Source organism: Phyllostomus hastatus, unplaced genomic scaffold, assembly GCF_019186645.2.
Source record: "Phyllostomus hastatus isolate PE091 unplaced genomic scaffold, TTU_PhHast_1.1 phas_scaffold_93, whole genome shotgun sequence".
Classification (NCBI taxonomy): domain Eukaryota; kingdom Metazoa; phylum Chordata; class Mammalia; order Chiroptera; family Phyllostomidae; genus Phyllostomus; species Phyllostomus hastatus.
The window spans coordinates 16321604-16347936 of record NW_025334042.1 but is presented as its reverse complement, the minus strand read 5'-3'; the positions used below and the strand labels follow the sequence as shown (position 1 = coordinate 16347936).

Genomic DNA, 26333 nt, shown 5'->3' with positions numbered 1-26333 from the left:
GGGCTGAGAGAAAGCCAGTAAGAGAGCTACTGAGTCATACTGACAAAACTGGGAGAAGTGAATGCAGAGGAGTGCAACACTGGTCTGAACTTTCCAGATCCTAAATCCCTGGGAAGCCCAGGACTGTACTACCTCTGCCCAGTAAGAGGAGCTTCTGGTCCTTTATGACCTTTCCAACTCTGATATAAACTCACCACCTAAATGTAGGTCTATCTCTACCCTTAGGCTTCTGGCTCTTCAAAAAAAAAAAATTTTTTTTTAATATTTTATTTATTTATTTTTAGACAGAGGGGAAGGGAGGGAAAAAGAGGAGAGAAATATCAATGTGAGGTTGTCTCTCGTGCACCCCCTACTGGTGACATGGCCTGCAACCCAGGCATGTGCCCTGACTGGGAATCGAACTGGTGACCCTTTGATTCGCAGGCCAGTGCTCAATCCACTGAGCCACACCAGACAAGGCAGCTTCTGGCTTTTCAGTCGCTTTCATCTTCATCCTCAATCTGAAACCGTTTCTTCTTTTGGATTCCTGGAGTGCCCAGCTCTGGTGCTATGGGAATGACAGGTGAGAAGAGAGAAAATATCTAAATATGTTTAAAGGGGATGGAGTGGGTAAGATTTATCTTCAGGGTTAAAGAGAAGAGTGCCAAAAGGTTAGAAGACAGAGCATTTCCCAATCAGACTCCCTACCGTGGCTCCTGCCCTCATCTTCCTCCTGCTCCTCATCACTATCCAATAGTTGTCGCTTCTTGGGTGCCACTTTCAGCTGCTCTTTCCTACCAGCAGTTTCTGTGTCTGAAAGGACTACAAGAGGCATAAAATTAGGCAACTGGGCCCTCAAATTCTCAAAATACTCTATCAGCCTCCACATCACCAGGGCTAGCACACGGCAAGTACTCAATAAGTGGTCCTGCTATTACCCACTGTGTCACCAGACCTGCTTTCTTTTTTCGGGCTAACACGAGGGCCCTCAGGGCTTGTGCTCGGTGCTCTTTTTGGTGCCCTTCCTCAGGGCTTTGCTGTCCAGGGACGTTAGGGTCTAGCCGTGGCTGAAGCTCTTCCTCTTTCTCTGGTTGACTCAAAGAAGCTGCTATCCTCCGGAGCTGGATGGGACTCAGCTTGGCTGGAATTCGCCAGAAGGTTTCCTACAGGGGCAAAGACATTGAAAACAAAAGCAATGGGAAAGGCCAGCTTCTAGTTCACCAGATTTTGATACTCATTGAATAAATATGACCCTGCACTGATGAAAATCTACAAGGGTTATGAACTTACTGCTTATTTACTCAATAAATGCTCAATGTCTGGCATGGTGGCTGCTACAATAAGAAGTTCCCAGTAAATGTAGCCATTAGTTGAATAAATGAATCCTGGGGACCTAACAAGGTAAATCAGTTATGATCCCTGCCCTCAAGGAACTTACAATCTAATGGGAGAAAAAAAATCAATAGTCTGACACCGTAAGATTGGGGTGATATCAAGGGAATGAACAAACCTCAGTTGCCAAAGGGATTACTTTCACTTCAGGGGTTGACAGCGACAGGGCCAGCTTCTCTGAGCAGCTGGCGGCTACACTGACTCTCCAGGTTGGATGCGTGGTTGGAGCCTTCCAGTATAGGGGTCACTGCCATGACCCAATGTTTGGAGGTATGAAAAAGCCTACTATTTGGAGGATGACTGTGATGTAAGGTAGGTATGGGGGTGGTGTGCCCGTGAGGCTACAAAAATTTGCCAAAGCCAGACATGCCACTTGGAAGCTCTGGAATCTGTCCTGCAAACAGTGGGGAACCATCAAGTGCTCTGGAGAGAGAAGTAATGTAATCAAAACTATATCTTAGAAAGATAACTCAGGGGGCAGTGTGGAATATGGACTTGGAGGAAGGGGAAATTGGAGACAGGAAGGCTAGCAGGACAGCTGTCATAGAAGTCTCGGTCAGCGGAATGAGATGTATTCTGAAACAGCAACAATGCAACTTGGCTGCACTGCAATTGGTGTATTTACCTGCCCAGAGGCAGGAGGTCGAACCCCTAGCTTGTGCAACAGCTGCTGGAACTGTTCATTTTCCATTGCTTCCTCATTTTCTTCTGACAGTGGCACCAATGGAACTGCCTGGGAACAGCCTAGAACAGGGTCAACAGTCATAAGGTGAAGATGTGAAGAAAAGAAGTTGTCCTTTAACTGGTCCTTTATCCCACGACCAGCAGCTTTCAGTGCCCCAGGCCTCTTGAAACCATCATTCATCCACTCACCATCCTCTTCCCGATCACCTGCTACCTGAAGCAGGCAGTTCTGCAGCCACAGGAGAGGACCAGAAAAGCCTAAGGGAAGGAGGGAAACTTATCATTGGCCCCATATGACAAAACCCCTCACCCACCCAAGACAACATCCCCAGCCCAAGCCCTCACCTTCCTGACGCAGGCTTTGCCCAAGGTTTTCGGATGAAAGGACTGAGCTCCCCTGGGGGGTTTGTTCTGCTTCTGAGCCCTCCTCTTTTTCTTCATTCTCTTCACTCTCTTCCTCTGGCAGTCTTTCTTCTTCTTCCAGATTTTCTTGGCAAAAATCTTTCAGGGACTCCTCTCCATTAGGCTAAAATTCAGTGGGAGTGGGAAATGAAAAAGGAGACAAGATGAGGAATTGAGTGGAGCCTCCTCGTTCTGGGCGGACCTAGTCAGAACAGCCTGAAGCAGGAAGATCCTGGGCGGGCTACTTCTAAAGGGCACTTCAAAGGGATGGTCCCATGCCAGCAGAGCCAGGGGAAGATTATTACCAAGTCTGAGGGCACCAGCTTCTTCCGGCGTTTCTTGTATAGCTCCCTCCGCTCAGCCACCAGCCCCAGAGCCAGCAGTTTATCCACTATTCGGGCCCGTGAGCGTTTGGCTGTGATATTCTTCATGATATGACCCAGGACATCTATAAAGAAGGAGACTGTAAATTCCCAAGAGCAATAGAGAAAAGAGAAGTAAAGGAAATCAGAGGACAGAAGCTACTGTAATTCACTCAAAAGTGACAGTACAAGTACAGCAAGTGGAGAGAAGAAATGGGGTAAGCCTTACTTGGGAATGGGAGGGAAGAAACAGCTTGACTCTCATATCAGAGATTCCCTGAACTTCTACCTCACTTACCGTCTGAGCCCTGGAACTCCTCAAAAAGCCGCTGCAGCTCCAGCTCCTGATCTTCTGTCCACAGTACGATACGGGTTCCTTTCCTGTTTAGGAAGGTGTCAGTGGAAGAGCGGGCCGAGGCAGTCAACAGAGGATGGCCCATCTCCATTCCTTCCAGAACATGTGCCTCTACCTTTGAAAGTCCTTGACACTGTCAGCCAATCCTAGCCGTACCAAATGGTGGATGACCTGCTTACGTGTTCGAGGTGTATTCAGGTGTGCCAAGATGGCGTCCACCACATCCTGACCTGAGGTGGAGGAGGAAGGCAGTGAAGAGGGGTGCTGGAGCCCATGCCGCCCTCCTCATAAACCCTTCAGACCTCACAGCCGCATACCTTCAACATCCTTATGGGCAAGGTACAGTTCCTGAAGCCGAGCCTCCTCCTCTGGGCTCCACACAGGAGGTTTGCGACTAGAAGATCTAAATTAGAAATGGAGGGGGAAAGCACGTAAGCTGTTGGCCCAAAAAGAGACCCAGGGTCTTCTCTGGTCAGCTCTAAAAGAACCAGGAAGACAACAGAGGTACCCCGAAGGAGCAAGTCAGCAGAGACCTAAGATGTGCTTCCTTCCCCTCACGCTTCTCCCACTTAAGAACCCAAAAGTCAAACTAAGGGATGTGCCAGGTTGGGCCTATGGAACCTGACACTGCAGGGACTGAGAGCATTATGAGAAAAAAGTGTGAAAGGAGAGGAGCTGAGCCACTAAGGAAAAACCAAGCATTTCTAGGAATCCTTTTGGTTCCCTAACACATTCTGGGATGGGGAACATATAGGTAAGACTCCCACTGGGGGGCCACCGCACTGCCAACTGACCCCTCCCCACACCCCTGGAGAAGGAAACTAGAGTAGACAGAAGACTTAGGCTCCAGTCCCACTCCTCTCTTGGGTGACCTTAAGTAAAGCATTTCACCTTCGCGGTTTGTTTTCTCAGCTATGAAAGGGAGAAAAAGGTTACATCAACTAATCGGTTGATGTAACCGATTAGTTCTTCCAGCTTACACTCGGTGACTGTGTCGCGCACCCCTACTGCCCATCCTGGAGCTTACCCGCCATCCAGGGAGCCATAGCCCTCGGTCATCTCTCGAACCACAGATGTGTTCTTCCAGAACAGCAGCTCCACAAAGGCTTTTTGGTTGACTGCAGCCAGTGCAAAGAACTTGCCCAGGATGTATTTGGCAAAAGTCACTAGCTCCTGTGGGAGAGGGAGGCTGCCTGAGGCCTCTGGCCTAAATCTGTACAGAAACTGGGCCCTCTATGCATTTTCGCCACAGACATTCCCAGCTGCCCCCTCCTCCCTCGAACTCTCTTCTGTCCTTCCCCACCCAGCTTCCTCAGCCAGACTGCCCTGACAGTCCTTGGTGCCCTCTACCTCCTAAAGACTATCCTTTTACCCCAAGACTCCCCTAAGCCTCTAGACTCCCATTCCTTGGTATCCCCTCACTTTGTAGGCCCCAGCAGCAGGATCGCTTAGCAGACGATTGAAGAGGCAGAAGAGTGAGAGCTGGAAAAGAAGAGCTTCCATTTTGAGGTCATGGGCCAGCCGGTGCAGCATCTTGACAATGCAGTGGTTAGTGTGGGCACTGTTCCGCTGGTAGCTCCGCAGCAGCAGCACATAGGCTCGGATGACAGTCGAGGTGGCAAAGCTGCAGCAAGACAGGGAGGGAGAAGACGTCAGCATGGCACTGCTCATCCTCACAGCCCCACGATCTCTGTCCTGGGACCAGCTCAGTCCTCTTTGGCCGTACCGTTTCAGGTAGTCCAGAAAATTAAACTCTTTCTCTGACACCTGGACCACTTGTAATTCCTCCTCTTCCACCTCCTCCTCTTCTTCCTCTTCCTCCTCTGCCCCTCGTTCCTCTGGCCCCTGTTGTCCTAAAGGAAGAGTGAGGACTGTTGGGCATCTGGTGCTAGAGAAAGCTAGCACATGTGAAGGAAGTGGAGACTCACTGGGAAGCGGGGCACAGAGGACTTGTTTCAGCAGCTGGATCTCCTCCTCTGGGGAAATGTCTTGAGAGCCAAACACATCTCCTTCTGGCCACACCTCCCTGAAACACACAGAGAAACAAGGCTTTAACCAGAGGGAATCTGAGTTATAATTTATTTATTTTATTTTTAAAGGTTTTATTTATCTTTAGAGAGGGGAAGGGAGGGAGAGAGGGAAACATCAATGTGTCATTGCCTCTTGTGCCCTCCCTACTGGGGACCTGGCCTGCAACCTAAGCATGTGCCCTAACTGGGAATTGAACTGATGACCCTTTGGTTTGCAAGTTGGCACTCAATCTACTGAGCCATACCAGCCAGGGTGGAATTTGAGTTATAATTTAAAGCAGGAGGAGAACTTGAGACTAATTTGTCAGCCAGAAAGAGAATGCAAACTATTACCTCAAAGATGTAACAACAACTCTAGGGAAATTTTCCCTCATAAGCCACAGTGCAATGAACATCACATAAGAACAAATGCAAACAATATAAATGTTTGACATGTGGTTGGACAAATGTACATATTCACACACTAGTGTTTCAAAGCTATTAACAATTATGGAAATATATCTGATGAGAAATGATGTTCACAATGTACTGAGAAATGAAAAAATTCTATAAATCAGGATGTATAATATTTCATTTTTGTAAAAGAAGGTATATAGGTATATATGTCTAATACAGAAAAAAAAACTCTGGATGATAACTCATCAAAATGTTAATGATGACTATCTTCGGAGCTTGGTATTATGTTTATTTTTTCCTCTAATTAACTGTGCTTTCTGTTCTTGTCTTATCAAAAAACAAAACCCCCCAACAGACCAATCAAAACTCCCCAGGATTCAGTACTCAGGGTAGAGCCCTAGTGGTTCTGATGGGACTTCTCTCTTTTGAAGACTGAGAGCCCTGTAACACAGTGAAAGTCTCCCTTTGCTCCCAAAAGCTGGATCCAGGAGAATGGGTGGGCAGGCATTCTTACCGGGCAGACCTGAGGAGGGTCAGGGCCTGTGGTGCCTGGCCAGCCAGCAGACAGTCTTGGATCCGCACCATGGCTTCTGCCCGCTGCTCTTCCACTGGCACCTCTGAGGCGGCATCAAAGGGAACCATGGAGTCCAGACTGAGCTCAGGATCCTAGAGAGGGATTAAAACTCTGGGAACAGAGAAGGGGAAACCCAGACAACCAATCTACAGCACTACCCTCGAAAAAGACTGGGTTTCTGCAACTACCTACCTGGGCACAGCACTGCAGTTGCTCAGCCAGGGATGGCCACAGGGCCTCCAAGTCCCCTGGGCTGTATGGGACATTATCAGAAGCAACAGGCTTCTTTTTCTTCTTTCTCTTCTTCTTTTGTTTATTCTATGAAAAAAGAACTATCTTAGAATGGGAGGGAGGCCCTGACCAGTGTGGCTCAGTTGGTTGGGCATCATTCTGCAAGGTGAAAGGTCATTGGGTCGATTCCCAATCAGGGCATATGCCTGGGACGCAGGTCTGGTTCCTGGTTGGGTGCATGCAAGAGGCAACCGATTGCTGTTTCTCTCTCACATTGATGTTTCTTTCCCTCTCTTTCTCCCTCCCTTCCCCTTTCTCTCTTTAAAAAAAAAAAAAAAAGGCAAGAGAGCTAAGAAGGCCTTTTTCCATCCATGTCTTCTCTATTATTGATTCACTAGATGTCTGAATTAGATGTTTACAGAGTGCCTGCCGTGTGCTACTCAAAGGCAATGGAGAAGCAGCAGTGAACAGCGTATTATCTGCTTGCCCTTGAGGAGCTTCCAGTCCAGTGGGGGAGACAGGTAAATTACATTTCAGGTGTGTGGATAGGACCTAAAATGTGGCTGAGCTAGAAATGCCATGGCAAAACACAGGAACAGCACTTGACTCATTTCTTGGGGTTAGGTTTCCCAAAAGCAGTGATATCTTAAGCAAAGTCTATGGAATGAACAGATTTTCTACAAGGATAAGAAATACATGAAAACACTTTGTACAATGCAAAGCACTTTGTAAATATAGCCTACAATTTTTTCTCCTGGAAAGCAAGAGTGAGAGTCAATACCCCACCCAGCTCCCCCAAGTCTTTGGTACAGGCCAATCAGATGAACGACACAGCCCTTCACATTCATGCTCTATTCAAACACCTTAAAATTAAATACTCCAAAGGTTAAGAGCTTGAGCTTTGGAGTCCAGCTGACCTGGACTGAAGCATCAACGCCAGCCATTTACCAGTAAACCTTAAACAAGCTGCACAACCACTCCGTGAATATGTTCTAGTGGTGGTGTATTCCCAGGAAACTCGAGTGCGACACACAGTGAACACCCAGTAAATGACATCACCTACTGTTGCTGATAATACCATAGAGCCCTGAGTATAACAATGCCTTTTAGGAAAGTCTCATTGATATTACTGCCCTTTCAAGTCCAGCTCTGAATGAACTTTAAGCTATAGCAAAAAAGGCACCCCCCCAGGCAAAATTTTTTACAAAGCAGAGTCCCTGTGTCCAGGAAACAAATTTCTTGAGGTTTTCTTCTTGTACCAGACTTTTCATTTATATGTCACTTCAGGCTTGTGGATAGGTATCACAAACAGCTTTAGGACTATGGAGACTGACATGAGCAACTGAGTTATTCTAACAGCAACTGATATAGTAAGAGATCCCAGACCTTCCAACTTTCAATTTAAGGCTCTTCCCATCTCACTATAGTGCTTAGAACTACAACCAGGAAATACCACAGCATAATTATGGAACTCTGCCCTGGCTGGTATGGCTCAGTGGATTGAATGCTAGCTTGCAAACCAAAGGGTCACTGGTTTGATTCCCAGTCAGGGCTCATGCCTGGGCTGCAGGCCTAGTGCCCAGTAAAGAGTGTGTAAGAGGCAACCACACATTAATGTTTCTTTCCCTCTCTCCTTCCCTATCCCTCTCTCTAAAAATAAATAAATAAAATCTTTTTCTTCTTTTTTTAAAGATTTTATTTATTTTCAGAGAGGGAAGGGAGGGAGAAAGAGAGAGAGAAACATCAATGTGCGGTTGCTGGGGGCCATGGCCTGCAACCCAGGCATGTGCCCTGACTGGGAATCGAACCTGCAATGCTTTGGTTCACAGCCCATGCTCAATCCACTGAGCCACGCCAGCCAGGGCTAAATAAATAAAATCTTTAAAAATAATTTTAAAAATTACTATACTGTAACATGAACCCCCAGAGTTAGCACATAAGTGTTCAATAAATGTTTCCTGAATTATCAGGGATTAATCTAATAAAAGAAGGAAACTAAAGTAGACTCACATTAGCAACACCTCTTGCCCTATTGTTGCAGAGTAGCTCTAACAAATCAGCTTAAGCTACAGAAAGCAGGAGGAAAAAGAAGCTCCTGTCCTCCACCTTTCTCTCCCACCTCTTTCTACATCCCAACACTGCCCCATACCTGCACCACCAGGTTCCCTCGGCTCCGACAGAACCGCTCCAACATCTTGAGGAAGAGGTGGGTGGTTTCCACTAGGTCAACAAGGAAAGAGCGGGGCTGGTATCTCTCATCAAACTTTCGAAAGAGTGCCAAGAACAGTTCTCGATACTCCATCACATAGAAAATGTTGTCTAGAAATGGGTGAGAGAAGGATTGGAAGGACTGGTGTGGAAAATTTAGGCAAAGGAGATGGGTGATGTTGGGACTGGGAAGAGTAAAATGCTGGTCAACAGATGGGGAAGGCCAGAATCAGACAGTGTGCCAGGACCTCACTTTTGATGATGCGGCTGCTCTCCCGCACAGCCTCATCTGGCGACGTGTCCATCTCATTCACTGTGGCCAGCAGCTCCTGATAGGCCTTCAGAGCCAGGTGCATCCTATGAGTTAAGGGAAAGAGAAGGACAAATTACAGGGGTGACCAACCTACGGCCCACAGGCCGCATGCAGCCCAGGACCGCTGTGAACGCAGCCTAACGCAAAATCATAAATTTACTTAAAACATTATGAGATTTTTTTTTTTTGAGGTTATGTGTCAGTGTATTTAATGTGTAGCCCAAAACAACTCTTCTTCCAATGAGGAGATGCCAAAAGGTTGGACACCCCTAAGTCTTAGGATAGAGGCTCATGGAAACAGTACCATGCCCCCCAAAACAATGCCATTAAAACCAGAATGGCCCAGCCAGCCCTTGCTCCCCAGCCTGAAAAGAAAGCACCATCCAGAACTCAGGCATTCAGATTTCTAGCCTGGCCAAGATGTCTATTCGCATTCCAATTCTCACCCACTCACCGGCGTGCCCAGGAGGCAGCTTCCTTGCGGTCAGTCAGCATCATCTCGTAGTACTTAGTGAGGTTCTGCTCAATGAAGTGGAAGGTACGGACACTGAGGGTCTCAGAGACCAGGCCTGGCTGGAAGGAGGCCGCCCGGTTGAAGGCCATGAAGAAAGCCAAGGCCCACATGTAATAGGTCTCATCATGCTGTTGAGCTTTCTCCCGAAGCAGGTTATCCTAACATCCAGGGAAAAAGACCATTCTGTGACCTCAGGGCTTCCAGCTGCCTCCTGTCCTGTGATAACTGGGAGGACCCTGGACACCACGGTAACAATATTCTAGGATCCACGATTTCAAGGCTCTCTTCTTCTTCCTGATGTCTCCACATTCATTCTCCCCTCCTCTGGAGGGATGTTTCTTGAGAGACTTGTAACCTGCTACCCTCTGACATCATCACCATCTCTCAGGGGCACGCTATATCCTCCCCACCCTCTAGTCCACACTCCAGGGTCAGCTTCCCATAGGCTCCCCCCCAGGCTGCCCTTCTTGCCCACCACTGGCCCAGTGACCTCTCTACTCCATCCTTCCGAGGCTCTCACCTTCACCAAATCCATGAGCCGGTTATAACAGTTCTCCAGGAACTCAGAGCAGAAGTCTCTGAGGAAGAGTCTCACATTGAGGGCAGAGCGGCGCTGAACGGACAGCTCCTGGGCAGCCTGGCGACGTTTAGGCACCCTTCGTGGCTGCTTTCCCAAGTCTGAACTGTAGTTTCGGAGCTGAGGGGATGGGTCGGGGACTAGAATTACTCCTAACAATTACCCTCCACTTGCGGTTCTTTTCACGTCCCTGGTTCTGTAGTTTTCTCAAAAGAAACTCTTAGAAAGCTCTCCCCCTCTGGAGCTAAGTGAAGACAGAAGTAAAGACAGTAATGCCAGAAGCCCTATTTTTCCTACAGTCTCCTACTCTGAGTCTCCCAGGTGAGAAGCTTTCCCTCCAGAGATGTTCATTCTCAGGCTCCCCGACTCCCCGATATGCAGTACCCCCCTCGGTTGGGAGAACACTCACATTGTGGAGGCCTTTGTGAAAGATGAGGTCCCTCTCTCCAATAGATTTTAACCCCTGAACAATGTAAGAGCCCCCAAATCGAGAATGCCTGCAGGGAAAACACAAAACAAAAACAAACATTCAGGGTGAGCCCTCAATTCCCTGGAAGTTTTAGCCCCATTCTCCTCCATTAGCACGTCAGAGCATGTTCTAACTGCAAAAATGCTAGCTGGTCACCACTGGCTTAAAAGGTAGGCCAGTCCCTTAGCATGCCACAGTGAAGAAACGGGAACACAGCTAGAACAGCTCCCCGCCACTCACCTGTTGCCTCGCTGAAGGGCTCGGCTCTTCTTCTCTGCCATCTCTCGCTGGCGCAGCAGCTCCAGTTCTGCCACATCTGTGCTCCGCTCCTGCGCTAAGCGCCCCTGTCCTACTCTTGCCAGCTGCTCCGGGTTCTAGATTTGGAACATGGAGGGAAGAGTCAGAATGATGGCCTTCCTTATTCTGAGTCCATTCCTACTGGTGACAGTGAACAAAATGGAATCATTGATGGGACCCTACACTCAAGACATGACTCTTCTGTGGTCCCCCTCCCTGCAGAGAGCTCAGCCATTATTGTAAGAGTAATCGTGGCCGCAAAGCAGAAAAGTACATGCTCGAATGGATGGGGCAATGGGCCAGGGTCTCACCTGGTCACGGAACATAAGGGAGATGATCTCTAGCACGTGTAGGCTCCACTGCTGCTCAGTGGGCGAGCTGGCCAGGAAGAGGAGCAGGTCATCCAGGCCACTGAGGTGGATTGCCCAGAGAAGCTGGTCGTGGATGCTGGCGTCATCATCGATCCTCTGAGCAGTGAGTGGTGAGGGGAGATGGGAGTCAGTCAGTCCCACGGCCCTGCCTTGACCAAGGTTCCCCACCCAGACTTGTCAGAGGACAAAAAAGCCAAAAAGGGCAGCGCAACCTGTTAGGCAAGCACAAGAACTCAGACAACCCAGGACCCTTTCCCACCTTCTCCTGATCAAGGTCGGCTGGGACGTGGAGAATATTTCTGACCAGGAGCAGGATCCGCTCAATCAGCAAGTTGTCTTCCTCCTGCCGTTCCTCCCAACCCTAGTCAGAAGCAGGGTTAGAAGAAGAGGCTTGTTGGAGGTCGCTCTGTGTGGTTTCGGAGACTGTAGCCCCATGAGAGCATGCTCTGAAAGGGGCAGGTAAGTCTCCCTGGAAAACCAGGTCATAACACAGGGGGCAGGCATGACTCGATTCTAACACCGAGGGTCCCATGGGAATCAGGCCTGAAATGTACATTTTCGTCCTCTGAAGCCGGCTCTGCTCAGCCATCAGCCCTGTTAGTATAACCCAGATGCTTGAGTGCAAGGGATAAGGAGTGAAACTCTCTACTTCATGAAATACGCCTTTACGGCCATCTGGCACCTGCATGTCTCGCAGACCCCAACCTGAAAAGATTTCTGTGTTTCTTTAATTGTTATCTGTAGATAGTGTTTGTTTTTTATTACTATAGCCTGTTGGACATTGATTGATAAGCTATGCACGTGTGCTGTATCCCCCTGCACTTCCCAACCCTAATAAAAGCCGTGTCGGAGAAGGACTCGGGGCATTCTCCACTAGAGGGAATCGCCACCCCTTTTCCTGCCCGGAGCAACAAGATTGCGCCTGGGACGACTCTATTTCTATCTGCGGTGGCCCTGGGGAACCTCGTGGGCCGAAGTTCCCCCCAGAGGCTCTCTGTGGAAGGCCGGCAACACCCACCCTGGCTGGGGGACCAAGGCACAGAGGAAAATCAGGATTAAAAAGAAAGAAAAAAGCTCCCTCTCTCTCCCTTCTTTTGCCTCTGTAACTTGTTTCCTGGGCCCATGTAGTCCAGCTGGCTCACTTTTTCTACCTCTGTGACTTTCTTTACTTTTCTTTATAACATCATATATTTTTTAAAGATTTTATTTATTTATTCTGAGAGAGAGGGGAAGGGAGAGAGAAAGAGAGGGAGAGAAACAGCAATGTGTGGCTGCCTCTCACGTACCCGCTGTTGGAGACCTGGCCTGCAACTCAGGCATGTACCCTGACTGGGAATTCAAACCTGCAACCTTTTGGATTGCAGGCCAGTACTCAATCCTCTGAGGCACACCAGTCAGGGCCTCTGTGACTCTCTAAATAAACTTTTGCTTGTATTTGGGGGTTTGGGGGGGGAGAATGAAATGAAGGAAGAGAAGAGGAAGAGAAGGAAAGGAAGGAAGAAAGAAAAGAAAGACTTTGAGCAGCTCCAAGGTAGCCATAGACAATGAGACTGGGACCGCATCTCCAAACCCAGCCTGTCTTGACATTGCCAAACCTGATGCTCTACCCAAAGGAGGAGCAAGGTGCTAACTGTCCTTGGGATCTTGGAAGGTGGAGACTCACTCACCAGCTGTAGCAGCTCATACAAGGTTTCACTGAGGACCCCAAAAGCCTTCTCACTGGCAAAAGCCTACAAAACAAGGGAATGGACCTTAAGAAGCTCCCACGCTCTCCTTCCACACTGCCCCCCAATTCTGCCTCAGGGACTCTGAAGGAGAACCTCACCTCTTTGTAGGCCTGTAAGTAAGTGAGCACCTGAAGAAAATGGTGCCGGAAGTTAGGCTCCTTGGGCACACTACCAAAACAGAGCAAGGCTGGTTGGGTCAAGTTCACCATCAGCCTGGGGAAACAATGAAGGAGGGACAAGTTGTTACATTTTCCCACCAGGTACCAACACCAAAATCTGTCAGCTCAAACACCCAATGCAGGCACATAGTAAAAAGTGGAAAAGCTGGGGAAACAACCTGATAACAGCATCAAAGAGAGGCTTGTCCCGGTGGTGCTGGGTAAGGATGGGAAGAAGGTCATTCTGCAAGATCTGGGCTGCCCCCAGCTGCTGCCGCACATCTCGAGTCTCATCCTCATGCCTCAAGTAGCGGATCAGATCCTTCACACTCTCTTCAGGGACAGAACACACGCTTTATGTGGATCCCTGGAAGAAGCTCCACCCAGCCCAAGTGCTTTTCACACACAAGGCTTCAGAAACTTAACAGTCCTCTGTAACGCAAGCAAGTTACCTGTTTCGTCAAATAAGTACTCACCTATGCAATCTGGTTCCTTGTGGTAAGTGTCTCCCTCCAAGTACCCAAGGGCACTGCACGTGGCTAGAAGTTCGCAATTCATCTTGTACATGTTCATACATCAGTGGAGTAGCCAGTGGAGATGTAAGTAAGGCAGATGGATGCAGGGGAGACAACAATGATAAGGCCTGCAGAGACAGGGAAAAATAACAGTTGTAGCTCCCTTTCAGGGAGAGGGAACTACAGGACAGAGCCCTAATGCTCAGAGTATTCTCAACAAGATTCTCAAACACTTCACTTTTGTCAGAACCAAGTGCTGTTCCCAGTTCCAGGGAAAGCTTTCAGTGAAGGCTCCTACCTAATCAAAACGCCAGAGGCTCCAAGCCTAGGAATTAGGTACCTGTCCCGTGCTCTGCCCTATGGATCTGAAACTGTAGAAACAGTCTGTTTCAGAGTCGAGGTGACCTTGGTTACCTTGGTTAGAGAGAGGCACCAACGTGGAGACTTTTCCCCTTAGAGAGCTCTGCAGCCTTTTGGAGGAGAGAACAAACTTCCTTCTCCCTTAAAATTGCCACACCCAGTCCCCCTTCCACAGCCTTTCCACGTCCATGGTTACAGCTCTTACGTACCATAAGAATTAAGAAAGCCCAGCCCTCACCACACAGTGATTCCACTTAGGATCTGATCTGTCACGGGAGCCTAGTGGTTTCCGAGGCACTGGAAATGCATAGGTGATGTTCCTTCATTCTCCTCCCCAGAGTTACTCTTAAGTTTTGGTAATCTTCCTAGAAGCCAACATCTAACAGAACAGTAAGGAAATAGGAACCAGTGAATTTCCTGCCACTCTCCCCAGGAGAACCATCTTCCTTTTCTGAAGCATGCCACCTTTTAATTAAGATCCCTAAACCTTCATGAGACAATCAAGTAAGCACAGACGCAAAACTCCAGATGTTTCAGTACCTGACACTAACAACGCAGACCCACACACATTACATTTACTGCCCTGCTTCTGTGGAAATAGGGAATATCCATTACTCCTGTCCCCTGGGCACAATCAACCATGCTGCTCTTAGCTGAGGCAGCTTCTTCTAAAAAGACCTTTCTCTGGCCCACACCTCCCTCCAGGCCAACGCCCCCCCCCCCACCCCGCCCCAGGAAATGTGCAGTGCCCTGAGACCTAAGCTTGATGCCTGATGTTATCTCCCAGCTTTTATGTAACTGGTCCACTTCTCCAGCTGCCTGCTCTCCCTCTACCCCTAACTAATGCTGACCTACTTCCTGACTGCTCAGCCCTGTAAGAGTGAGCCAGTAAAACACTCAATGATAAGACCAGAAAGACTGAAGGGAGACTTCCCCTGGCTGCCCTTTCTCATGGGATCTGTGCACCCTGAGACCAGGGTAATCTCTGACTCTTCTTAAAGACATATCCAGCTTTTTCAGACAGACCACTGGCATGTACAGATAGGCACTTGCATGCATGCATGTGCGCTCTCTCTCTCTCTCACACACACACACACACACACACACACACACACAGATGGCTTCCCTGTCTGTACTTTCCAAGAGGCAGACTAGGAAGCTGACAAGAACACAAGAACACAGCAGAGCTGGTTAGAAAGATGCTGAATCAGCACATCCTCCTCAAAATAAGACACCACCACACTCTGGCACCAAAAGGGGTGAAATGATAGAGACTTCTAACAGCAGAGACAAAGCCATGTGTGAAAGGCTCCCTGACAGATAACCTCACACATCCTCCCAGCTTCCTTCCCCCATTGTAGACCAATTAATTCTAAGTATAGATTAAATGTTTTTAAAATTGGTCCCAGCAGAGCACTCAAACCTGAAAGGCAAAAGTAACAGAGGTGGTAACAGCTACCTGTTACCTGGCTATCAAAATAAAGGGCAGGGTGGGGGGTGGAGAGGAAAGCAGATAGGGAGGGAGCCATCCTTGTAGACAGGAAAAGGGAAGAGGTTCTGTAAGAGAACCAGGACTTCGGGTTCTAATGCCCTGCAGGGTTTGTTGTTGTTGTCTTTAAGATTTTATTTACTTATTTTTTAAAGTGAGAGGAAGGGAGAGAGAATGAAAAGGAGAGCAACACTGATCAGTTGCCTCTTGCATACTAGGGGCCTGGCCCGCAACTCAAGCATATGCCCTGACTGGGAATCAAACTGCCGACCTTTCGGTCTGTGGGAGAACGCCCAACCCCTGAGCCACACCAGTCTAGGCTAGTTCCATGAAGTTTTGTTTTGTTTTTAAGATTTTATTTATTTATTTTTAGAGAGACTGGAAGGGAGGAAGGAAGAGAGGGAGAGAAACATCAATGTGTTTGCCTCTCATGTGCCCCCTACTTGGGACCTGGCCCACAACCCAGGCATGTGCCCTGACTGGGAATCAAAATGGTGATCCTTTGCTTCACAGTCTGGTGCGCAATCCTGAGCCACACAAGACAGGGCCCCATGCAGTTTTGACAAAACCAGAGAGCAACAGAAAAAGTAAATAAATGGGTCAAGTAACCTAATGTAAAGCTCCCAGGCTAGGAGTCATGAGGCAAGCTGGCAGTCTTGGTCCTATTCATTAGAATTGGAATAAAAGAACTTTCAACAGGAGTTTCAGCCCTCCCTGGTGAAAACACTATTACAGTAAAAAGCAGCCATGGAGCTGCCAATATGGCTCAGGTGGTTGGAGCATCATCCCATAGACCCAAGGTCATAGGTTCGATTCTTGCTCAGGGCATATACCTAGGTTGTGGATTTGATCCCCAGTCAGGGTACATGGGAGAAGGTAACCAAGATGATGATGTGTCTTTCTCTCTTTCTCTCTCCCTCTTCCTCTCTCCTTATAAACAATGAAAAAAATGTCCTCAAGTGAGGATTAAAAAAAAATGAAAAAAATGAAAAAAAAAAAAAATAAATAAAAAGCAGCCAGGGACAGAAAACTTACAGTTCATTCCCTTTTCATACAGTTAACCAGAAGCTACTCACCTAGTTTCTCTCACCTCATCTTCCTCTCCTAGACCACTGGTAGTCTGACTGTCCTATATTTCTATCACACATACCCATCCAACCCACCACTTCTTAGATCCATGGCTTGGTTGCCTCTTCTGACCGACTATTCCTCACTTTCCAGGAATTTACACCCACATATTCCAAGACAGAGAGCCCCACCACACTCTCTAGACCTTTACTCAGTTTCTTCCCTTCTTCTGTAAGGTCCACCCTCCTCCCTTAACTCCAAGAGTTGTAAACCTCTCTGACCTTCAAGATCAGCTGAAATGCCACTCCTGATTCCCTGAAGGTTTCCCTGACAGCCTACAGCAGGACAGGGTGAAGGCACATATATGTACTTCCTCCTCCAGCACTAAACTACTCTTTTACACCATTATTACCCAGAATACATTTCTTTCTCCTCTGCTAAAGATTGTCTTATACATTTCTGCATGCACTGAATTTCTCTCACATGGGAAACATTCAAGAAAAGCTCATACATGGTTCCTGGTGCAATAGAAAGAACAGAAACAACAGTCAGAAAGTGGGGTCAGTGTCCTGGCTTCACTGTCTACCTGTTTATTCTTCAGCAAGTTAGCCTCGGCTTGCTCATCTGAAAAATGAGGAAAAATTCCTAAAATAACTGAAAAAAAATGTGACAGCCATGGAAGTCCCTGCTCGGATTTCTTTTCAAGGGCTCGCCATTCACCTGCGAAGTGCGGGGCTAACTGGCAGCACCTCCCGGACCCACTCGGCCCTACTCCTTCCCCGAAGCCCCCAGTTAATGATGAAGCTCAGAGCACACGGGCAATTTCTGTCCGACAGGGACGCCAGGCAATCCTTGCTTCAGAGTCTCCCACTGGGTGGGCTGACAGGGTCAGATCTGCCTTGTGGTCTGAGGTTTTCCCTGTCCCCATCGGCTCCCTTCTTTTATCGTTATTGTGCTGTGAGAATCCAATTAAGTTACAGAAAAGCACATTGTAAAATGTGACGGATAATATAAAACTAAATTAAAAATTAGTGGTTCCATGCTTTATGACTTCATGTACCAGTATATATCCCCCAAAACTGGGAAAACCATCTTAACTGGTAATGGGGATATGAAAAATACAAACACTTTTTAAAAACCCCAGCAGTGGGTGGTGTGACTCAGTGGACTGAGCCACCAGCCTGCAAACCAAAAGGTTGCTGGTTAGAGCGCCAGTCAGGGCACATGCCTGAGTTGTGCGACGTGCCCTGTTAAGAAGTCCCCAGTAGGGGGCGTGCAAGAGGCAACAGATCGATGTTTCCCTCTCTTTTTCCCTCCCTCCCCATCTCTAGAAATGAATAAAAAAAACCCCACTAACATCTCTTAACACTATTGTTTCATTTAAAAAAAGTTTAACATAAAAAGTATGTATGATACGATCTCATCCATGTCCTTCCTTTAAGGTGCATAATAAACAAGTCTTCATGAAAAACTCCCTAAATCGCCCTTATTTTTCTCAATTTCTCTCAGGATGATAGAAACGTTATTACAGACTAGTACTGTTCCTGTCTGGCACTTGGAAATTTTTCATTTGTATACGTTTATTCTATGTACAGAATAAAAGTCATAACCCCCCCCCCCATAAAAGGAAGGCTCCATGAGGACGTTTCATTTTATTGTTTATTGCTGCATTCCTTGATGCCTAGAATAGAGTTGGGCGTACAGAGAGCATGTGATACTTATTTTCTGAATGACTTTATTTTGCATCAACATATTATCCCGAGCCATACCCTTTGGGACCAGTGAGACCATTTCAGGGAATATAACCCAAAAAAATAATTTAGAAAAAAAAGAAAAGAAATCACTCCTACAAAAACAAAAAGGAAACCTCTTCCTAGTCCACTCTAGTTGACAAATTGCTTCCACAGCATCACTGCACTTTGATGTGAACCCCACACCAGTCCTGAGTGACGGATACAAAGTATCTCCATTTTACAAATGAAGAAACAGGCTCAGAGAGAGAATAAACACCCCAATAAGATATTTACTACAGATGGGTTATCTTTAATGGTAAAGCCTTGGAGACAGCCCAGATATCCCAAACCTGGGGAAGAACTAGGAAAACTTTGGAATATTAATAAACTATGTATCACATAAAAATCATGCAAACAAAAATTCAAAAGCTATATTAAAAAGGACACACAGTAGAATATTCACAATAACCACAAATACATGAATGATCTGAAGCAGATGAGGAATCTCAGAAATTACTAATAAAGATAGTGCTTCTATTTTAAAAATAAAGGTAATTCATTGTTTTTCATTCTTTTTGGTGACTTCAACAAAAACAGCAAAGGTAGCCACTGCTGTTCTCCCAGGCTTTCTCTCCCATCTCCTTTCCTAGCCCGGAGATGGGTTGGCAGACTGAGTTCTACCCATAGAGATTCGGAAACCTCTTCTGCTTCACTCAAAGTATACAGTCTCCTTTGGTCTCCCTCCCCAGCCCTTCATCTTGTGGTTTTTTTCATCTCCCACTGTGAGTTTTGAAACAGCCCAAACTCTTGTATTTTTGTGAACATCAATGGTTAACCCTGATGCAGAGACAAGAGAGTGGGGTCCTACTGTAGGTACCTCCACAAAAGCCTTTCCTCCTACTAAGGGGGAAAAGGAGAAGCCACATGTGCTGTTTCCAGAGAACTGAACAGAACAGATACACAAAAGCCTATAATTTCTCTGTTCCAATCAAAGCACTTTATTCCACTTCCTGAGTTTTCTACTATGAAAAGAATTCCCCCCAGGCCACCTCTTTACCCACAACAGAGGCAAAACAGAACCGGCCATTTTAGCTTGCCAAAGAACCAATAAAAAAAAGAAATTCTCCTGGATGTTTCATTTCAGGAGGTTTTGTTTTGTTTTTATTGTTGTTCAAGTATGGATGTCTCCATTTCTCGCCAATGCTTGTTTTGTTTAAATACAGAATGGTATAACATAGTGGTTCCAAAACTTCTGGATTTTTATGGATGAGTCATTCATCTTTTTTTTTTCTTTTTTAATTCAGGAAGACTAACATAAAGTTGTCAACTTTAAATTTTGTAACTTACGGACACGTACAACAACAACAAAATCCAAGCATACACTGCTAGTATGACTGTCAAAGGTGAGGCTGCTGTGGAAAATGCTTGGCAGTTTCTCAAAATGAGTTACACATCTCATATCACCCACAATCCCACTTCTAGGCATGTATCTGAGAGAAACGACAAGTATGTCCACACAACAACTTATAGTACATGAACATTCACGGCAGCACTATTTATACTAATCAAAATGTGGAAGTAACCCAAATGGCAATCGACTGATGAGTAAGCAAAAAGTGGTATATCTATATAATGGAATATTATTCGACAATAAAGAGAAATGAAGGCCTAGCTCATGTGGCTCAGTGGATTGAGTGCCGGCCTGCAAACTGAATTCGATTCCCAGTCTAGGGCACTTGCCTAAATTGTTGGCCAGGTCCCCAGTAGTGGGTGCGTGAGAGGCAACCATACATTGATGTTTCTCTCCCTCTCCCTCCCTTCCAGTCCCCCCCTCCCCCAAAAAAAACAAAGTAGGAAAAAAACCCAACCCTGAACGAAAGAAAAAAAAATGAAAAAACAAAACTTGTAAACACTGCATTCAGTGAAAGAAGCCAGACACAAAAGGTCACATATTCTATGATTCCATTTACATGAAACGTCCAGAACAGGCAAATCCATAGGGACAGGAAGTAAATTAGTGGTTGCCAGGGACTGGGGGTGAGGAGGGGTGGTGTGTCATTGCTCAGGCATGTACGGGGTTTCTTCTGGGGGTGATGAAAATATTCTAAAATTAGACAGTGGGAAATGGCTGAAAAATTCTGAATTATATACTTTAAAAGAGTAAATTTTATGGTATGTGAATTATATCTCAATACAGTTGTTATAAAAAACACCCCACACAATTGCTATATGTTCTATTTTCACTACTTAAACACTCCAAAGACTAAGGACAAAATCTCAGGATAAAGTAATCTTTTAATCTGACAAATTTGATTTTATGAAAACACTAATTACATTGCATTTTCACACTTCATCATTGACAGAACGTCGTCAAACACCTTAGACCCAGCAGATGTGGACATTTGAAAGTGATGTTACGTAGTCACTTTCCCCACCAAATACAACTACCAAGTAGTTAGATGAAGCAATATTCATTTGAAACTAATACTCATAGGCCTCAGAATGCAAGAATTAAAGGAAAACAAGATAAAATATTAAATACACTTGCCATTCAAAAGAGAAAATTAAATCATTTCTTGAAAACAAAATAAAGCCAAAGAAAAAACTGCCCCAAACCAACCTTGTTTGAAGAACTAGTTTTGAGAATCACTAATATGAAGAGAACTGAGGCAGGATAGTAAAAGCTAGGAAAATACCTTGCGGAGTGGAGTGGGGAAACTGAGACAGAGAGCCAAACAAACTGGCCAAGCAAAATACAGGCAGACACAGGTCACCGGGTGCATAGCAACAGGCAACACTGGTATCGGAGGATGTGCCCAGGGTGGCCTGTCTTTTCCTGGCATACCTCTGATGCTGATGGTGTAGTTTAGATCCCCCAACCTTTCCTCCCAAAAGAGAACATTTAAGCCTAAGCTGTATTTTAGCTCCAGGCCCAGAAAAGCAGCAAAAATCAGGCAGGTGATGGCAGGACCAGCTGCGATGTATAATGACCCCGTGAAAGGGCACACCTGGAAAAGCTGATGAGCATGCTATCCAGATCTCCCCTGAGATCTCCCTAAAGTCCCCACCTTTGGAAAGCAGATAAAACCCCATGAGACAAAGAAGTCAGCACACCTTCCTTGGAGCACGACCACTTGATTCTCCTTTTCAAGTAAATTTTCTTTCTACTAAACTCTAAGGGTCTCCACAAGGCTTATAAGCAGGGGAGCAATGAGCAGCAGCAGGCAGCTAGTCCAGGACTAACCCCCTGACCCTGTCTCCAAGGCCCCCTTTTCTCTGACTTTCCAGTGAGCTGACAACAGCCCTGCCTTGGCTCCTTTCATTTCCAGAACACTTCCAGAGAGCCAAAGCAATCCCACCTAGGCTGTCCAATAAACACACTCTCAGTATCAGCTGGGCTCATCTCATGAAATCTCTCCTGAATGAAGTCAAGAACTCGCACATTCCCGGCTGGCCCAAGGCAGACTCACTCTGGGCTCAGTCCCCTTTGGTAACAGAGTGTGACATTTGGCATTTGAATTCCAGTACTAAGCTGGTGATCTCTGAGCATGTGGCTTAATCTAACCCTCAGTTTCCTTATCAGTATACTGAGAAAATAAATGGGGAAGTTGAAAGGAGTTCATGGCAAACAGTGCTCCTTAAAGTACAGTCTGCAGACCATTGCTGATGCACACTGTTCACAGTCTGCACCAAGATAAGCACAAAAACACACACACTTAAAGCATCTACAGAAATTTAAGTTAGTTCTGTTGAATCTAATAATAAAGCCTATATTCTGCATGGTTTTTCACACAGAAAATGAGAAAAGTTTTTCTAGTAATAGTTCTAGCATTTTACAAAAGTGCTTTTATGTCAATCATATCTCAATAAAGCTGGAGGAAAAAAAAGTACTGATTCGCAACAACTTGGTGGTGGGGGAGCACCCTACCTGAGCCTTCACCAAAATAGTTTCAGAAGCACTGGTATCCAGTGCTTTACTGCAAGATAACCACAAAGGAAGAGCTCTCAAAACATTGACGTCCTCTCTCCATATTCTGGACTCCACAGTCAGTCACTAAATGCTTACGGAAGATCCTTCTCAGCAAAACATGATGGTGTGCAAGTGCAGTGGTGGTACCAAAAAGTTCTACTGCAGAAATAAAACCCACATAATATGGAACATACAATATAAAGGACAGTAGAGACTCTAAATAAGTGATAGTGAAAAAGAAATTCTGGAAAACTGGGGCTGTTTTCAGGATACAGTGGCCACAGAGGTTTTGTCAAAGGAAGTGCAATTAGAACTGGACTTTAGAAGGCTGCATAGGATTTGGGCAGCTGGGAGGAGGCACATTTAGGCAGAAAACTGCCAGAGCAAAAGCAGAGAGAGAGCCACTATGAATAGGTGAGTCTAACAGGAAAGCAACAGAAAGGAAGCTGGAGCCTTCTTTAAGAAAACCGTTGTCTTTGTTTATCAATTCAAGGATTTAGAACATAGACCAGGGAGTCAGTGAAGATTTCTAAGCTGAAAAACAGAATGATCAAATTGGGTGGCACAAAGCAGGGACACAGACCCCACCATTGTATCACTACACACATCACTCTCTCTGTGGTTTCAGTCTGTTTCCCTTTCACTGCGCTCACCCCCAAGAGATCCCCAACCTCAGATCAATGAAACCATCTGCTTTCTAGACTCTTAAATCTTGACTCAGATTTGCTGGAAAAAAACAAACAATCCTGCATAGAGATACACAACTAGCGTGCAGTTTCCAACCTGAACGGGGCTCTCAGCCTGGTTCAGCAAATCTTTTCAGTGTTCCTGGTCCATTCCTCTTCTTTTTCCTGAGGAACAGCTGCTTCTACCTTACACCATTATCCTCCAGCCCCTTTACTCCACTTCTTCCCACACACCTCCCATCTGGTCTCCCTGCCTCCTTCCTCTTAGGAACTGAGGTCATCACACATGAACTCCCTCCACCCATGCCTAAAAACATACATATTTCTAGTGCCCACCCTGACTTCTTTGCTTCTAATGTAAGCCCTCTGTTTGTGTGACTGACAATCACTTTCTGTCCCTTAGTTGGTTATTTCTCGTTTCTCATCTGTTTCCAATCTTCTCTTTATACAGACCCCACCCTGATGAGTTGCTCAAAGCTCTTCCATCTTAAGGATGGAACACCTAGCATAAAACACCACCTTTCCTCGGCTCTGTATTAGCTGCTCCTCCTCTCCCTTAATGCTGATGCTCTGGAGGCCTATACCCTTACTCCTCTTCTTCACTTTACACAGCCCCCTTGCACAAATTCACCCACACCCCCATCTTCAACTACCATTTCTGAACCATTAGCAAGCAAATCTGTGTGTATTGCTTGCCCCTCCTCGCTCCCACGGTGTCAATCCTGTTACACTAATGAATAGCACTGCACCCCTCTACGTCTCAAAGATAGCTCACTCAACATGTCCAAAATTGAACACCTTCCCCTCAAGTTTGGCTCCACTTATGTTTTGGATTTTTCAGGGACTGACACTCTCTACTTAGTTATTCACAGAAGAAACTAGGAGTCATCCTAGATACCTCAGGCCACTGACTCAGGCTAATTCTTCCTTAAGCTCCTCTATCCAACTGCTGTTCATCCCTGAACTCAGGACTTGAGCTAAGGCAGTGGGACCTGTCTTACTCCAGACCCTGAGTATCCCTTACTTAGATTATTCAGTTGCTTCCTAACTGCTTCCCCTGCCTCCAATCTCATTTTCTTCAATCTACCCACAATATAATCACCAGATTTGGCTGTACAGCCACCTTGCCTGAAACCCTTCAATAGATACATAAAAAACTTCATAGTGATTGTCTCTGGAACAACTGGGGCAGGGAAGTCTACATCAGGATAAATATTTACCCTTCACTTTAGTACTGTTTGAATTGTCTACCATTAGTACGCACAACTACACAACTGGCTCAGTGGCCATGAATGCTTACAATACAAAGTCCTTCAAGATCTGTCTGCTTTTAAGCTTCTCTCTCAAAACACCCCTCTGTCTGGCCCCGGAGTCTGCCCATTCATCTTTTAAGACTGCCCAAATGGCACTCCCTCCTGCCTTCTCCAGACAGAATGGACCTCTCCTTCATGCCATTTAATAAAGTTCCATAATGGCATTTACAGCTCCTGTTGTACATAACACTTAAAAGAGATTATTCAAAATGTCTGTCTCCCTCCATTAGCCTTAGATTCCCTAAGGGCAGGAATTGTTTCTTATTCACCTTTGAAATTAACAGTCTAGTTACTGAATCACAGTTGTGGGGGGAAGGGACTGGCAGGGATGAGGGGAAGGCCTAGATAAGAGTGCTTTGGAAATGCTCATCAGGTGGTTCTAATTCAATTCCCGTTAACAACTGCACTGTTATATAAACTCCTTGAGATCAGGCATCACTGTGTTCACCACAGTGCAGATGTTTAATGTATGGTTTCTAATCTGAACCCAAGCAGACAAGTTTCAAAGTTGAGGAAGGAAAACTTAGCGCTGAAGATCTGGAGGCATCAGGATATGTCAGAATAGTGTGTGAAGTTGTGGAAGCAGACAAGCTTATCCAACAGAGTTCGGAGCGCAGAGGAAGGAAGCCAAAGCAGACTTCTTTGTCACCCTGTAACTGCAAAGGACTCATTTAGATGTGTTTTTCCTTCCAGACTGAGCTCCTCAAGGGCAGGAACTCTATCTGGTTCATCTCTGTCCACTTGACACTGACATAGTACAGTGCAAGGTACATGTTAGCTCAGGAAACTTTGAGTTGTACCAGTGCCACTGGTAATAAAGGGAGGTATAGTACTTTAAGGACACAAAGAAGTGACTACTTTGGCCCAGGAGAGCTGGAAATAGAGGTTTTCAGATGGACAACTGAGCTCAGTCCTGAAACAGAAGTTTATCTGGCAGAGGAGTGGTCAGAACTTCAAGTAGAGGGAACATCAGGAGCATAGGTACCAAGGCTTGAAAGAGCACAATGCAGACACACCCTTTCCATGTGGCTGGGAGTCAAGTGCATGAGACAGGAAACACGTTAGGGAGCTTTAGAAAATTAGGCTGAGAGGGTCAGGGCCAGGGCCAGACTGTGAGAAGCCATGGACACCACCCACCTAAGGATTTAAGCCAGACTGTGGGTGGCCTAAAAGGAGTTTTGAATCTAATCTGGAATGGCCAGATTGACTTTGTATAAAGGTGTCTCCTGGCCGCATGAAGTGTAAAGAACTGAGAGAGTCAAGGAAGGACCTAATTAAGTATCTGATGTTCCAGAGGCCTGAACCTGATAGGGGCTGACGGTCCAGTTAATAAACCCACACAGAGGCTGTAACATCCTTAAGTCGTATACCCCAGGGAAAGCGGTGAAGGGAATAAGAAATCCATACTATACAAACCCAAGATTTAAGTCAACGAGACCTGTGAATCCCGGCTCCCACTAAGTCACACACCTTTTTTCGGGTCTGAAATGGATGGGGCGTTCCGAAGTGGACCTTCTGTTTTACCCTCGGGGTTCTGAACCCCTTCCCATCACAACCCCACTCCCGCAAGAGGATCAAGCTGTGGACCTACACGAGGAGATCGAAGAAACGTCCCAGACGAGTGGAGAACACCACAGCGTTCCTCAACCTAGGACGCTTGGTGGGAAACTGCGCGTGCGCGGCTGAACCTCGCGCCCCGCCCTTTGCCTTTAAACTCGGTGGCGGGAACGAGAACTCAGCACCTTCCAAGGGTGTCCCATTGCTTCGCAGGGGTACAGTTCTCTTAGAGCCATCTCATCCACACACACACTCACTCACCCGCTCCCCGCCGGTCCTCAGGATTCCCGGGGAGCCAGCGGCCCTCAGGCGACGGGCCGCAGGGTTTCCCGCCACCTAGCTGGGTGGGACGGGTCTCCACTGACGTGAGGAAAGGCGCGGGGTGAGCCGGACTGGTCCATGTGACCCGAGCGGGCAGGGGCGTGGTGATAAAGGAAGGGAAGGGAAGGGAAGTGAGTACAAGAACTGTTTTATCTGAGTCGGTCCCCTACATTGACCCTAAAACCACAGTGCAGTGAATTTTCTTTTGACTTAAAAATAACAGGAATCAAAATCCGACTAGATGTGAATTTACAAACACTCTTCCCCTTCTCCTTGTCAAGT

At 46.5% G+C, this 26333-nt stretch overlaps 1 protein-coding gene across 4 annotated transcripts; it reads right to left on the bottom strand.

Annotated features, from left to right (window-relative positions):
• Positions 1 to 331: 331 nt before the first annotated feature.
• Positions 332 to 26294, bottom strand: TIMELESS (timeless circadian regulator). 4 transcript variants are annotated; one of them, XM_045829476.1, is made up of 31 exons: positions 14455 to 14507; positions 14124 to 14293; positions 13853 to 13925; positions 13516 to 13682; positions 13219 to 13372; positions 12980 to 13094; positions 12822 to 12884; positions 11414 to 11515; positions 11095 to 11250; positions 10727 to 10860; positions 10427 to 10514; positions 9961 to 10137; positions 9381 to 9598; positions 8867 to 8970; positions 8555 to 8724; positions 6367 to 6492; positions 6115 to 6266; positions 5103 to 5200; positions 4901 to 5027; positions 4597 to 4798; positions 4202 to 4347; positions 3492 to 3577; positions 3290 to 3404; positions 3118 to 3200; positions 2763 to 2905; positions 2401 to 2581; positions 2245 to 2313; positions 1997 to 2115; positions 935 to 1142; positions 688 to 801; positions 332 to 547 (listed from the first exon to the last, which is right to left on the bottom strand). In XM_045829476.1, exons 4-31 carry the CDS (start codon positions 13610 to 13612, stop codon positions 474 to 476), a joined length of 3621 nt encoding a protein of 1206 aa, XP_045685432.1. In that variant the 5' UTR covers positions 13613 to 13682; positions 13853 to 13925; positions 14124 to 14293; positions 14455 to 14507; the 3' UTR covers positions 332 to 473. The 4 variants fall into 4 exon arrangements, with proteins under 4 accessions (XP_045685432.1, XP_045685429.1, XP_045685433.1 ...); XM_045829473.1 differs by lacking the exons at positions 13853 to 13925; positions 14124 to 14293; positions 14455 to 14507 and adding an exon at positions 25765 to 26294; XM_045829477.1 differs by lacking the exons at positions 13853 to 13925; positions 14124 to 14293; positions 14455 to 14507 and adding an exon at positions 25765 to 26294 and having other exon boundaries at positions 8555 to 8625.
• Between the last annotated feature and the right edge of the window lie 39 nt (positions 26295 to 26333).

Excerpts from the sequence above, each read along its gene's own strand:
- TIMELESS (XM_045829473.1), bottom strand. The coding sequence starts at position 13,612 with ATGAACATGTACAAGATGAATTGCGAACTTCTAGCCACGTGCAGTGCC. Across the intron at positions 3,578-4,201 it reads TATGGCTCCCTGGATGGCGG|ATCTTCTAGTCGCAAACCTC; the intron begins GTAAGCTCCAGG and ends TTTCTAATTTAG. Across the intron at positions 2,314-2,400 it reads GCAAAGCCTGCGTCAGGAAG|GCTTTTCTGGTCCTCTCCTG; the intron begins GTGAGGGCTTGG and ends TCCTTCCCTTAG.